This window comes from Saccopteryx bilineata, chromosome X (genome assembly GCF_036850765.1).
Source record: "Saccopteryx bilineata isolate mSacBil1 chromosome X, mSacBil1_pri_phased_curated, whole genome shotgun sequence".
NCBI classification, from domain to species: Eukaryota; Metazoa; Chordata; class Mammalia; order Chiroptera; family Emballonuridae; genus Saccopteryx; species Saccopteryx bilineata.
In genome coordinates, this window is record NC_089502.1 from 137,831,637 (window position 1) to 137,845,802 (window position 14,166).

At 42.4% G+C, this 14,166-nt stretch overlaps 1 protein-coding gene across 1 annotated transcript in view; it reads left to right on the top strand.

The window, feature by feature from the left end:
- The first annotated feature begins 355 nt into the window (after positions 1 to 355).
- GPM6B (glycoprotein M6B) overlaps positions 356 to 14,166 on the top strand; it is a 146,074-nt gene continuing 132,263 nt past the window's right edge. The window contains exon 1 of the mRNA XM_066249177.1: positions 356 to 517. Coding sequence (XP_066105274.1) covers positions 514 to 517 — 4 coding nt within the window. The 5' untranslated portion in view covers positions 356 to 513. The remainder of the gene's footprint in view (positions 518 to 14,166) is intronic.

The window sequence follows — 14,166 nt, forward strand, 5'->3', positions numbered from 1 at the left end:
GGACTGCGGACCCTGGGTGTCCTTGGGGCAGCTCCCAGGACCTCAGTTTCTTTATCTGCACAATGGGTGACGACCAAGAGCGTAGAGCCCCTCCAGCTGGAAGAGTTCTCTTTTCCGAGACGCGGCAGCCCCACTGCCCTCTCCATTCCCCCGCTGGCTTTTCCGGTTTCTGCCCCCCTAGGCGCTCGCTCGGGGGGCGGTCCGGGGGGGGGCGCTTGCTCGGCCGGCCTCCTTGGCGCGCCTGCAGCGGTTCGGGCCCTGCTGCGGGCGCACAAAGCCCCCGGGCGCTGACGTCAGGGCCCCTCTCCGCGGCCAGCCCCCAGTGCAGGCGGAGCCGCGCGCTCTCCCACCCCTGCCCAGGAGCCAGAGCAGCCAGCAGCCAGCAGCCCAGCAGCCCAGCGCAGCACGCACTCCCCGAGCCGGCCCGCGCACGTGCTCGCCCGACCTGCAAACTCGTAGCACCGGTTCGGCCCATCCCCGGGGAGCCAGCGCCCCTCCCGCCCGTCTTCAACCATGGGTAAGGCAGCGTGCCGCCGCCACGGCCCGCGCCCACCCCTGCTCAGGTGGGGCCTCCTGGGGCGCTCCGCCACCCGGCCCGGGGCGGAGGCTGCAGGTGGGAGGGGCGCGGCGCAGGTGTCCGCAACGCCCAGGTGCGCGTTCCTGCCCCGTCGCGGGGCGTCCCCTCCGCTGCGCTTTGGCTGCAGTACCCGGCGCGCGGCGCGCTGGAGGGGAGCACGGGGCTCCCGGCAAGGTTGCAGGAAGAGCCGACGGCGCGTCCCGGGTCGCCGGCTCCTGCTTCATTGGAAGGGGTTGGTAGAGAGCACCTAGCTCTTGCCCATTTTCCGGGACGCTCTCCCGTCTTGTCGCCCGCGCTCCCAGCACAGAGTTCGGTCCTGTCCCACCCTGCCGTGGTTCATTTGGCCTTAAACCCACATGAAACAAACGCCCAGGTCCCTCGGAAGACCCCATTTGAGAATTACGGCCCATGAAACCAGGAAGGTGGAAGGGGAGGGGGACAGGATGGGACAGAGGGCTTATTTTCTTTGTACCCTGTTCCAACTATCAAAGTGCGGACGTGGGCGCAGGTGGCGACTGTGGCAACCGGGTCCCAGTGCAGTTAGGGATCGACTAGTGACGGCGAAAGCCCCGCTCCGGAGGTTCCGGATCTCCAACCTGAGCCGGGCGGATGTCAGGTGGCTGGAGGATCCTTTCCATCACCTAACACCCAGAAACGCTGCCTTCAGCCGCACGTCGTTAAATGGGGGTTCTGTATGGGAAGGGAAACTCGAAGAGTGCGGTGGAAATCAACCCAATTCCGCTGCACCCGTGGAAATGTGTGAGCGCAGTGCTGGGGAAAGGGTGCGCGCGCTCTCTCCCTCTCCCTCTCCCTCTCCCTCTCCTGTTCCCCTTCTCCAGTGGCTGACAGACCACAGCCACCAGCGCCACAAAAGCCGCAGACTGGAAAGCCCCTCCGAAAAATTCCTAACGAGGCAGTCAGTGGGTTTAACCATTGCGCGTTCATGGTGACGGACTGGGAATTCCCTGCCGGGCCCTCCAACTGCCGTCCTGACCCTTTCCCCCGCCCCACAACCCCTCTGCTAGGGAGTGTGCTTGGTGTGCGTGGGCGTGGGCGTGTGTTGGGGGGCTCATTTTGTGCTGATTAAAATTTTGGCGAGGGACAGTAAGGAGAGCATGGTATTTTACATTTAAAATGAAGTACAAAGAATTTTATCATTTTAAAAAATTTACTAGGTGATCAAAATTCGAAATGAAGTAAGTTCCCTGAACCCAACAGGAAATTTTCTTACCAGAGTTAAGAAAAGCTAGGAAGAGCTAGGATAAAAATCCTTCTAGAAAGGGTGGAATTGTGGGACCTGTCACTTTGGTTCCTACTTCTAATGCCCCCACCTGAGAGGTCACAGCGGCCCCTGCTCCCCCCCTTTTTTTTCTGCTCCCTTTTAATGAGGCTCACCCAAGTCCAGGCTGCTGCTCAGCCCGTAGCCACCTCGGCAATGCTTGGGGCAACGATATTGAAGTTCCGCCAAGCGCAGTGTTGAGGAAAGCACTGCTCATTTTCCTGAAATAAAATTATTTCTGATTTTTTAACGCCAGGCTTTGGGATTTGTACAGGTTAGAAACTGAGCCTCTAATTTTCACATGGGCTCTTTGAGAATGGCTTTCACAATGCCCTGGGCTTAAGTGAGGGTTTTATTTTTCAGTAGGTGTGGAAGTTCTCATGGAGCAAATGCCCAAAGCAAAGGCCTGTTCTCAAGGAAGTACTTTGTGTTTCGGACAATTGTTGGTTTTACACTTCAATAGCCAATTTATGGTAATTTGTGCATACCTCACTGATTCTGCCTGTATCCTTGGTTTTAGTTTTTAGTTTTTACATAAAAAAAGAAAGTTTCCTTCATGCAAAAAGGAGACATACTGATTTTCTTTGGTAGGTTCTTAGTAAATAGACCACAGGGCCATGAACTGGTATTATTTTTCCAGATGTATTCAATTACCGAACGTACCCGATGAATGTTTTAATTGAAATGATGTAATGCTGGGAAAATTCTGACCATTGGTCCATTGAGTTGAGACCTTGGTTCTCATGCACGTCACTTCCTTAAGCTGGCATCAGTTAATTTCCTGGTAAAATGGGGGAGGATTGTGGAAATAAAATCCCCTTCAAACTCAAATTTTAAGGTATTCAAAATCTTTAAGTTGAGAAATAAAGTAATGAGCAGTGGTGGTGCATACAATTGTATGTTTCAAGGCATCTTAAAACATTTTTTATTGATGAGCCAATAGATGCTTTTATGACTTTGTTCAGATATAATTCACAAACCATTACAATAGGCACATTTAAGTGTACAGAATCAGTGATTATTAGTATAAATAGAGTTGTGCAGCCACCACCACGAACATCGTCATCCCCCAAAAAGAAATCCTGGACCCGTTAGAAGTCACTTCCCGTCCGCCCCTCCCCCCAGCCCGATCCAGGGCAATCGCTAATCTACTTTGTATGGATTTCTCTATTCCGGCCTGTTCATGTAAATGCAATGAGCCAATTGATGTTTGCGGTGTGTTTGACTATTCAGTAACTTCAGTTGTTTTGCACGATGGGAAGATGTTGATGTATTGTTTGTACACAGTACACCAACTAAGAGTTCCAAATTTGGCCACTGTGCCAGTGTGTGTGCACACACACACATTCTCAGTGTTCCTCTGCTTTTAATCTGATGGGAACTCATGTTGTCTAACAGAATTTTGATTCCGTTACCTTTTTCATAGGCCTGAAGACATAGTAACGGAATGGATTCTATGCAGTCACTTCTTTTTTTTTTTTTTTTTTTTTTTCATTTTTCTGAAGCTGGAAACAGGGAGAGACAGTCAGACAGACTCCCGCATGCGCCCGACCGGGATCCACCCGGCACGCCCACCAGGGGCAACGCTCTGCCCACCAGGGGGCGATGCTCTGCCCATCCTGGGCGTCGCCATGTTGCGACTAGAGCCACTCTAGCGCCTGAGGCAGAGGCCACAGAGCCATCCCCAGCGCCGGGGCCATCTCTGCTCCAATGCAGCCTTGGCTGCGGGAGGGGAAGAGAGAGACAGAGAGGAAAGCGCGGCGGAGGGGTGGAGAAGCAAATGGGCGCTTCTCCTGTGTGCCCTGGCCGGGAATCGAACCCGGGTCCTCCGCACGCTAGGCCGACGCTCTACCGCTGAGCCAACCGGCCAGGGCTGCAGTCACTTCTTATAAGGCATGTGTGAGATATCCATTCTGCTTTAATATGGACCATGTATTTAGAGAGAATGACTGGTTTTATTTCAGTAGCTGCTATTATGAAAATTGTATGTACAATGATAAGATACAGCAAAACAGCTGAGTGATTGTTTTGCTCCATCTTGTAGTAAGGAAATTTATATGAAGACATGAACTTATCACTTCACAAAATAGCATTAAGAAAATCTGGTTTGGAGCAGTTCTTTAACTGTAATGTGCATAGATGATCTGTGATCTTGTTTAAAAAGCAGCTTCTCATTCAGTGGTCCTGGATGGGGCCTGAGTTTCTGTGTTTCTAGCAAGCTCACAGGTGCTGCTGGTGCTGTTGTTTCCAGGACCAAGAAATGGGGACATCAGGGTAAGCCAGAGGTCCAGGGGCCCACCCCAGCAAATCCACTAACTTGATGTGTGACCTTGGGTAAATCCTTTTCTCTTCTTAATCTCAGTTTACTACAAAATAAAAGATTCGATGAAATTATCTGGGGAGGGGGCTCTTACAGATCAAAATAGATGAAATTTAGAAAAAGAAATGAGAGGGTAATGTTATGCCTGAAAAACATGAGAAAACAGCCCCCTGATTGAACACTATTTGTTTCCATGAAGCCAGCATCACAGGCATCATTTGTAGTCGCTTTGAATGCTGGCATCTTGACGTGCCTGCTAACAGGACAACTGGCCTTTCTCCAAGGAGACTGGTGGAGGAGTGCTTCCAGCTTTGGCTTCTGTCCTCTTCCCCTTTGAGCTGGCTGTTCCAGAGAGCTTTTCTTCAACCCCCACACAGGGCCAAGGCCACCTTCAGAGGCAAAACTCAGAGGATCCATGCAGACACGCCTTGGTCCTGGAAGTTTGCTCAGGAATTCAGATACAATTGGAGACAAAGGACTGGTGTCTAGATGAACAGCCAGGCAGGAAGTAGCCAGAATGTGCTAGCCTCCCTCCCTCGGAGTGAAAGGATCTAGTAACAGCTCAGCCTTGGGGAGCACTCCCTTCAGCTTTCCCATGCAGACTGAAATTGTGAAGACACTTTGTAGCCCAGTAGCACCAAGTACTGTTTGTGATAAGCAGGAAGTAATTAATTATTTCGAATATTTTTGCTCCAGAAAAAGCTGTTGCCCTAACCACTTGACCCCTCCAAGGGTTTCTTAGAGAAGATCCTTATCTGCTGTATCAGGGTCAAGCAGTTCGATGGTTTTATTGAAAATGCCTACGTGGTGAGTGCCACGTATATGTCTTAAACATTGATTTAACTTTAAACATTGAATTCGCCAATATTTTGTTGTAGAGTCCAGCTCTTTGGTTTGAATGGGAGCCCTGGTTGGAATTCCTTGAAGTCTTTCTACACAGCCAAAATTGGTTGGCTTCTGCCTTCCGTTTCAGTTATTTTTTAAGTAGAATGAGAACTTAAAGGCATTGAGAACCAGTCTGTGCACAGACTTCTTTCATATCCCCTTAAACCTTTAGAATGGTCTTGCCTACACTTCTTTTATTTATTTATTTTTTGCAACTATTTTTCCAAGAGACTCCTCTTTGTTAGGACTTTCCAAAGAAACCAACTTGGTTTTCAAAGAAATAAAAATTCTTTTGGGGGCACTCATATTTTATTGGTTTGTGTAATATTGTATTACATTTCAGAATGAAAGTAATAAGTACAACTGACATAAAGGTTTGGGAATAACTGACTCTTCTTAGGTGGGACAAGTAACCCAGAGATGTCTTGAGAATAGCTTTGAGGTCAAGTTCTGTGAACAGCGGTCAGTGTGGTTTACAAAAAGAATAGCGAATATGGGTTCTTGGGAAAAGAGCTTCTACTGTATTTTTAAGCCAACATCATCTATTTAATAATTTTAACCTGATTTTTTTTTGGTTGTTTATCTTCTTTTCTGTTTAAAAATCAAATTTGGCCAAAACAAAGAATATTTTGTTCATTGTTGTATCCCGATGTTCATTCAGATGATTGGCATATTATAGGTGCTCCACAAATATTTGTTGAAAAGATAGAGGTTTTATCACACAAAATGCACTTTATTAAGGTCTACCGACATTAAATATGTATATATTTTAAGGTATCTATTTATGTATTATAGACTAAATTAAATAGGGAAAATAATATTAATTATTGTTCTTTAGTAATATTAATCATTCGGCACAGATATTCACTGAGTAACAGAATTCAGAGCTTAAAGCCACTCTAGAAGTAATTTGACTGCTGTTGGCATACACAGACACAAAAACAGTTTCAAGAGCAGTTTGAGTGTTATTGCATTGGGGTTTGGTTGTTTTTTTTTCTTTAGCTTTATTTTTCTTTTCATGTTATAGAATATTTTTCCTTTCTCTGGTAAAAAAAAATACTTCCTTTTTGTCAGATTTTTTGAAGTTCAGGGAAACTTGGAGTGAAACACTCTTTCAGTGAAGTTCATTGTTGCCCAGAGGATTAAAAGGTAACAACAGTCTTGTGTTTCCATTCTCATCTGTACAGCTGTGTTAAATGAGTACCTATTGCAGTGCCATGCAACGAGAAAGCCAATCTCTAGCTAAGCCTTAGAGTTCCTGCTCTATGCCCATCACCGGGAAGGCTCTTGACTCTAAGACAGGTGTTTACTCTGTGAACATTCAGAGTCCTGCTCAGATGAGCCAGGTACTGTGCTAAGTCTTGGAGCAAAAAATGAACAAATAAATAAAATTTAGCCCTGTCCTCAGAGCCTCATAGTCATTTCAGAGAGGCAGATAAACAATTATAATAGAAATAAGTACAAGGTCCTTTAGAATAATTTCCCCTGTCTGAAGGGGGAAAGTGGGTTGTATTTCAGAGAAGGGTTCTCAGGGAAGGCGGTTACCTTCCATCTGACTCTTGAAGGATCAGCAGGATGACAGTGTGTCCAGAATAAGACATCCTAGGCCCTGGGTACAGACGTGCAAAAGCAGGAAGCATGGCAGAGGCTGCTGCTTGGGCACGTTGAGGAGCTGAGCATGGCCTGAGTGTGGGAGGATTGGGGAGAACTGAGGTTGGAATAGAGGCCAGGCCAGCAAAGACCTTGATCATTACCCTTTTAGTCATCATGAAGGGGTTTTAAGCAGGGATGCAATAGCTAGGGAGTGATAGTCTATCCGAGGAGATAAAAGAAACCCAGTGAGATAGAATCATTAATGTCTAATTGTAGAATTCCAAATAAAAGTCTAGAAGGCGTTCTGAGGAGGGTGAGACCTAGCTTATGTGAAGCTTCAGGTGGATACTTGGATTTCAGGTGTTTTGAGACTAGAAAGGGTTAGGGTCTACATGGAAGACGGATAGGAGTGAGCAAGGGTTACTGGGGGATTCTGAAGGAAATGGCGTGGTCATAGCAGAGAGTAGGTGTGTGGGGGTGGAGGGAGTAGAATGTAAGATGGGAGAGCGACACAGAAAGCCAGGTGGGAAGTAACAAAATGTAACTGATTACAAATGGGTACATATAAACGAGTCTTGCAAAAATGATTTTAATCTTGTCTATTGCTTCCTGCCTTTCAAAAGATAAATTGCAGAAGAAAGGAAGGATGAGCCTTCCTTTCTGGGGTGAGAGGGCCATCTTCCTGTGATTCTAGAAGGGCTGCTGAAATAGAACCTGGCTCTTGTCTATGTATTTATTTAATTTTTAATTTGAAAAGTGGTATCATTTTCTTCTTCAATATTTGAAAAAATTCACCAGTGCAGCTATATAGGTCTAGAATTTTCTTTGTAGAAATGTTTTAAATTATATTTCTTTAACAAAGATAGTGCTATTCAGATTTCCTGTTTCTCTTTGTTTCAGTTTTGATAAGTTGTGTTTTTCAAGGACTTTTTCCATTTTCTCTATTATTAACTTTATTGGCATAAAGTTGTGCGAAACAGTTCTGTATTATATGTTTAATCCTCCTGTCTGCAGTATTAGTAGTGATATTTATTCCTAGCGATGTAGGTAATTTGTGTTCTCTTTATTTTTCTTGATAAATCTTGACCATTTATTTTAAAATTTGTTTTTGTGGTTTGATACTTATGTCGGATAGATGAGCTGACTACTTAATTTAAAAAGAGTACATTTTCTAGTAATCAGAAAATAGGATTTTAATGTCTAGAACTAAACTTGGTTAGAAAAAAAAACTGCCAAGGGAAAAAGTACTTAAACCTGATCTTTTTAATTTTAGTTTTAATAGCTGGATCTGTTGTAAATAATCTTGAGTTACTGTTATTGCATAGTATTTGCTTGTATATTAATTTTGTTTTCGGTCGATTATTAAATTCTACTTTCTTCTTTGAGGCAGCTGGAGACAGATACTGAATGAAAGAAGCCTCCTTTTCTCATTCAAGTGTACTTTTAAAGCAGGGGTCCCCAAACAAGGCCAGCGGGACGCATGCGACCCCCTGAGGCCATTTATCCGGCCCCGCTGCACTTCTGGAAGGGGCACCTCTTTCATTGGTGGTCAGTGAGAGGAGCATAGTTCCCATTGAAATACTGGTCAGTTTGTTGATTTAAATTTACTTGTTCTTTATTTTAAATATTGTATTTATTTCAGTTTTGTCTTTTTACTTTAAAATAAGATCTGTGCAGTGTGCATAGGGATTTGTTCATAGTTTTTTTTATAGTCTGGCCCTCCAACGGTCTGAGGCACAATGAACTGGCCCCCTGTGAAAAAAGTTTGGGAACCTCTGTTTTAAAGCCTAGTTTCCCAACTTCAGCACTATTGACATGTTGGGCTGTAGGACCCTTTGTTCTGAGGGGCTGTCCTGTGCACTGTGGGATGCCTAGCAGCACCCCTGGCCTCCACCCACTGGATACCAGTAGCGTTCCCCTGTTGTGGCAACCAAAAATGTCTCTGGACATTGCCAAATGACAACTGTTGGAGAATAAAGTAGAAAATCAGCCCATTTGGGAATCACTGCTTTAGAGTTCAGGGATGGAACAGAGCTGTGACATGGGAAGGTCTCTGCTTTCAAAGGGATGCCTTACTTTTCTAGCTGAAGGAAATTTTTTTTAACCTCTTTTCAAAATTATCAGGGAACCTGGAGCCATAAGGTGAAGCCTTTTAACCACCTAATTCAGCCGTTCTTTGCGGGAAAAGGGCACCTAAAGCATCTCAGAAAGAGACCAACCCCCACCGTAAATGGAGTGCCTGGCTTTCCGTGGCAACTTGTTCTGAGGTTCAGGGCACTTTATCTTTGAGAGGACTAAATCGATATGAAGTTCATTTTGCTTATTAAAATCGTTTTCATCATCTTTTGTTCTCTTCATTAAGTAGAAAGACATCAAAGATCTAGTACCATTTCTTAACATCCTTAATTACCTTGATGGCCTTTCCAAATTTAGAATTCATCTCCTTAGCTCCAATCAAATCTACCCAGATTAAGCCTTAAGGCAACCTGCCACGTTTTGTCCCATCCTGAGGGTCTCTACTCATGACTTCATTCTGTTTCTCTATGAGTTTGAGAGTTGCGAAAGTTGTAATAGAAAGGACTGCTTTTTCCCTTGTTGATCACAAAAAGCCTTTAATGACAGTCAGTCATCTTCTAGCCCTTCCCCCATCCTCAACTCCTAGCCACTGATGGGGACTGTAAGTTGTTTTTTTCTGAGACATCTGAGCACACTTGCAAAATAATTATAGTGTAAAAAGAACAGGAACCATGGCAGCACAGGTTAGAAGGGGCCTAGAAAATTGGCTATTTTGTATGTATGTCAGGCCACTCTTTCAGGCTTAAGAATATGGTGTTTCACATTGACTCCCTGAAAAGAGTGTTTAAATGGTGGATTTTAAAATGGCAACTTAAATTCAGGCATCTGTTCTTTCACACAAGGAGCAATGTAATTAGCAGAGAAATTCAAACCCTTAAGATAACTTTACTTTTTGCACCAATTATTTTGTATTTTCATTTTCATTTCTATGCGGCATATACTGACAGTTTCCATGGTAAGTGTGACAGAATTAAGAGCATTAAAGAGAAGTTCTACTCCATGAATTATTACCATTTTGCAAAGCCAGTATTCTGGATTATCTAAAACTGCTTTGAGGTCTATCATATAATATCTTGTCACAAATATTTATAGATGTTTTATAAGATACACAAAGGTTATAAAAATCATTTTAAAATTTGTTACTGAAATATATACACAGAAAGTGGGCAAATCATAAGCATACTGCTTGATTTTTTTTTTTTTACAAATTTAAGTAGTCAGTACATAGATTAAACAGAACGGCCTGACCAGGCGGTGGCGCAGTGGATAGGGCGTCGGACTGGGACGCGGAGAACACAGGTCGAAAACCCCGAGGTCGCAGGCTTGAGCACAGGCTCACCAGCTTGAGAGCAAGTTCACTGGCTTGAGCCCAAGGTCACTGTCACTCGCTCTGCTGTAGCCCCCCAGTCAAGGCACATATGAGAAAGCAATCAATGAACAACTAAGGTGCCGCAACGAAGAATTGATGCTTCTCATCTTTCTCCCTTCCTGTCTGTCCCTATCTGTCCCTCTCTCTGTCTCTGTCACACACACAAAAAGGAAAGAAACAGAACATCCCCTCAGAAATCCCTAGCCAGCTCCCTTTCAGGCACCTCTGACCAGGGCTACTCACTCCTAATTTCTGCGAAGATAATTTTGCCCGTTCTTGCACTTTATATAAATGGAATCATACAGTATGAACTCATGTCTGGCATCTTTTGATCAACATTAATACCATTATTTTAAAACTTGATAGTTTAAAATCAAGTGATAGTTTCCATCCAGAAAATAGAACTGCTCCTAAATCATTATGGTTAAAAGCCCTTATTAAATGCCTACATGCATAGAGCTGTGCTAGGGAGTGCATGAACCACTGATTCCTCACCTCCATTTTAAGGGGGAAACGTTGACACAACAGATGTGAGAAAGACTTGGAGAATAATTGATGAGAGATAAGAATGATACATGGAAAATATGCACACTGTGAAAGAGATTGCAAAGATAAGGCAGCCCCATTATCCACCTGGGAATGGAAAAAAATACATCACTAGGGGTTGTGAATAAAGAGGAAGTTAGAGATGTTGCGTATTTATTCAGGATATGATCAGTATGAATATTTTACATCTTCAGAGTATAAGGATATAACTTGTTGAGACCTCCCTTCAATTTCCCATAGAAGATGGAATTTCAGAAATTGAGAAATTGTCTGAATTAACAGTAGTCAACTGCTGGGTGGTGGGTATTCCAAGAGGAGTACAGATTTGGAAAAAGCGTTGAGGGCCTGGTTCTGGTTTTTCATCCTGAAAATTTTTAGAAATGATATAAACTCATGTTTGCCAAAATAAGTTTTTCTTCTTGTATTGTTTGGACATTGATGATAATAATGTGCCTTCATTTCTTCAGTGAGGAATTTTGCCATTTTGTTGACTGAAGTAATGATGTAGTCTGTAAAATGAATGCTCTGCCATCACATAAAGTTGGGTTAAATTTTATGTCACTTTATACTTCCACCAGCAGTGTGTGAGCATTCTAGTAGCTTCACCAGCATTTGCTATTTGTCACAGTGTTTAATTTTTTGAAAATTCGATAGGTTTGAGGTGGTATTTCATTGTTTTGGGGGTTGAATTTCCCTAAAGTGTTTGAAACTTTTGGGCCATTTGTGTTTTCTCTTTCATTTATATCCTTTGTTTTTTTCTTATTGATTTGTAGCAATCTTTATACATCCTGGATACTAACTAACTTTTTTAAAAAGTTGTATTTATTTTATTTATTTATTTTTTTAATAAATTTTTATTAATGGTAATGGGATGACATTAATAAATCAGGGTACATATATTCAAAGAAAACATGTCTAGGTTATTTTGTCATCAAATTATGTTGCAAACCCCTCACCCAAAGTCAGATTGTCCTCCGTCACCCTCTATCTAGTTCTCTGTGCCCCTCCCCCTCCCCCTAACTCTATCCCTCCCTCCCTCCCATGTCCTCCCTCCCCCCCCACCCTTGGTAACCACCACACTCTTGTCCATGTCTCTTAGTCTCATTTTTATGTTCCACCAATGTATGGAATCATGTAGTTCTTGTTTTTTCTGATTTGCTTATTTCACTCCTTATAATGTTATCAAGATCCCACCATTTTGCTGTAAATGATCTGATGTCATCATTTCTTATGGCTGAGTAGTATTCCATAGTGTATATGTGCCACATCTTCTTTATCCAGTCTTCTATTGAAGGGCTTTTTGGTTGTTTCCATGTCTTGGCCACTGTGAACAGTGCTGCAATGAACATGGGGCTACATGTGTCTTCACGTACCAATGTTTCTGAGGTTTTGGGGTATATACCCAGTAGAGGGATTGCTGGGTCATAAGGTAGTTCTATTTGCAGTTTTTTGAGGAACCACCATACTTTCCTCCATAATGGTTGTACTACTTTACAGTCCCACCAACAGTGAATGAGGGTTCCTTTTTCTCCACAGCCTCTCCAACATTTGCTATTACCCGTCTTGTTGATAATAGCTAATCTAACAGGGGTGAGGTGGTATCTCATTGTAGTTTTGATTTGCATTTCTCTAATAACTAATGAAGCTGAGCATCTTTTCATATATCTGTTGGCCATTTGTATCTCTTCCTGGGAGAAGTGTCTGTTCATGTCCTCTTCCCATTTTTTTATTGGATTGCTTGTTTGTAAAAGTTGTATTTATTTTAATGAGAGAAGAAGAAGGAGAAGGAGAAGGAGAAGGAGAAGAGGAGGAAAGAGAAAGAGAGAGAGAGAGAGGAATACCTTCTGCTCCTATATGTACCCTGACCAGGGATCGAACTGGCAACCTCTGCAGTTTAGGATGATGCTCCAACCAACTGAGCTATCCAGCCAGAGCTAACTCTTATTTAAATATGTTGTCAATATATTTTTATTTCAGTAAAGCCCTAATTATCAATATTTTTCTTTAGTCTTTTATAATTTATGCCTTTTATTTTAATTTTTTGCCTTGTTTTACAATTGTTGTATCTTCAAGGTGATGAATCTGTCCTTTTATTCCAATGTATTTTCTCTTAAAGTTTTTTTTTAAATATACTTTTTGTTTTTCAGTCTGGGATTTTAGTTATTTTGGAATAGTATGAATTAGAAATTTATTTTTATTTTATATTTTCTATGCATAAACCACCAAAGACTTAATAATTCACCCTTTCCCCACTGATGTGTATATAATACCATAGTTCATGTACTACATTTCCATGTTGTATGTTTGTGTATCTCTGGACTCCATTCTGTTCTTTGGTGTACATTGCCATCTGTGTGCTAATACTGCACTACCCTAATTCCTGTAGATTTATAATAAGCCTGGATATGTCCTAGGAGAACTTTTCACCTCTTGCTCTTCTTTAAAAATGTGAGAAATATGCTTTATTTATTGCTTTTGGAATCAGCTGTTCAGTTTCCACAAACATTTCTACTAGGATTTTGAGTGGGATTACAGTGAATTTACAGAATATTTTCATGATAGGCACTGTGTTTACTATAGTGAACCTTCTAATTATGTACATGGTGTATCTCTTTATACAATTAGATCTCCTTTTACATCCCTGAAGAATGTTTCTACACACCTTTTAAAAATCTATTAAAGGCCCCTCATAGTTTCTGTGGCTTTTTTAAAAAGAAAAACTCAATCAACTGGGGTTAAATCTAATGCCATGGGAAGTCATGTTTCCCTCCACAAACCTGTGACTTCTGAAAGTGCAACTGGATGGACAAACTTGTTTAGATTAACATAGAAGCTGTGGGGGAAGGTGATCTGAGCTATCATGTACCAGCCTGCTTGTAAGAAGTGAAACAAACTGAGGTATTTTTACTTAAACCAACTCTTGACATAAGATAATAAATAAAATCCTCAATATGTTAAAATGTAGATCTCTTCTAAAAGAAAATATAACCCAACTTGCTTCATTACAAAGAACACATTTCCATTCAAGATATAAAGTCTTAGTTGAAAAAAAAAGGGGGGAGAAACCCATTTTCCACTAATACCTTAAAGCGATGTAGCTAAGGTAACCCTGAAATGACTTAGACACGGCTCTCCTGTTGGCGTGTTACTTCCATGTTTGGTGATGTTACTTGTGAAAATGAACTTTTCTTGGTTGTTTCAAGATTACTTAGTTTCCCTAGGTAGTTAAATGGAAAATTTTTCCTGGAATATTTTTACATAGTTGCTCACCCTGCAAAGAGGAGGAGGCCAGCACTGAGCTGGAGGGCCAGCTTGATTTATTCCGGAAAGTGGTTTATTCAGCCGTCAAATGAGATTACATGTACAACTGTTACCCATCACTTCACAGAAATATTCTCATTGCTGCACAAGGCCTCAAGCTTCTATTTACCCAGAGGCAAGGGAATTCACAAATGTAAATTGTCCTGAAACATATCTTTGGAAATGAAATTTTTCATAGAGTGCTGTTACTCCTTTACTGT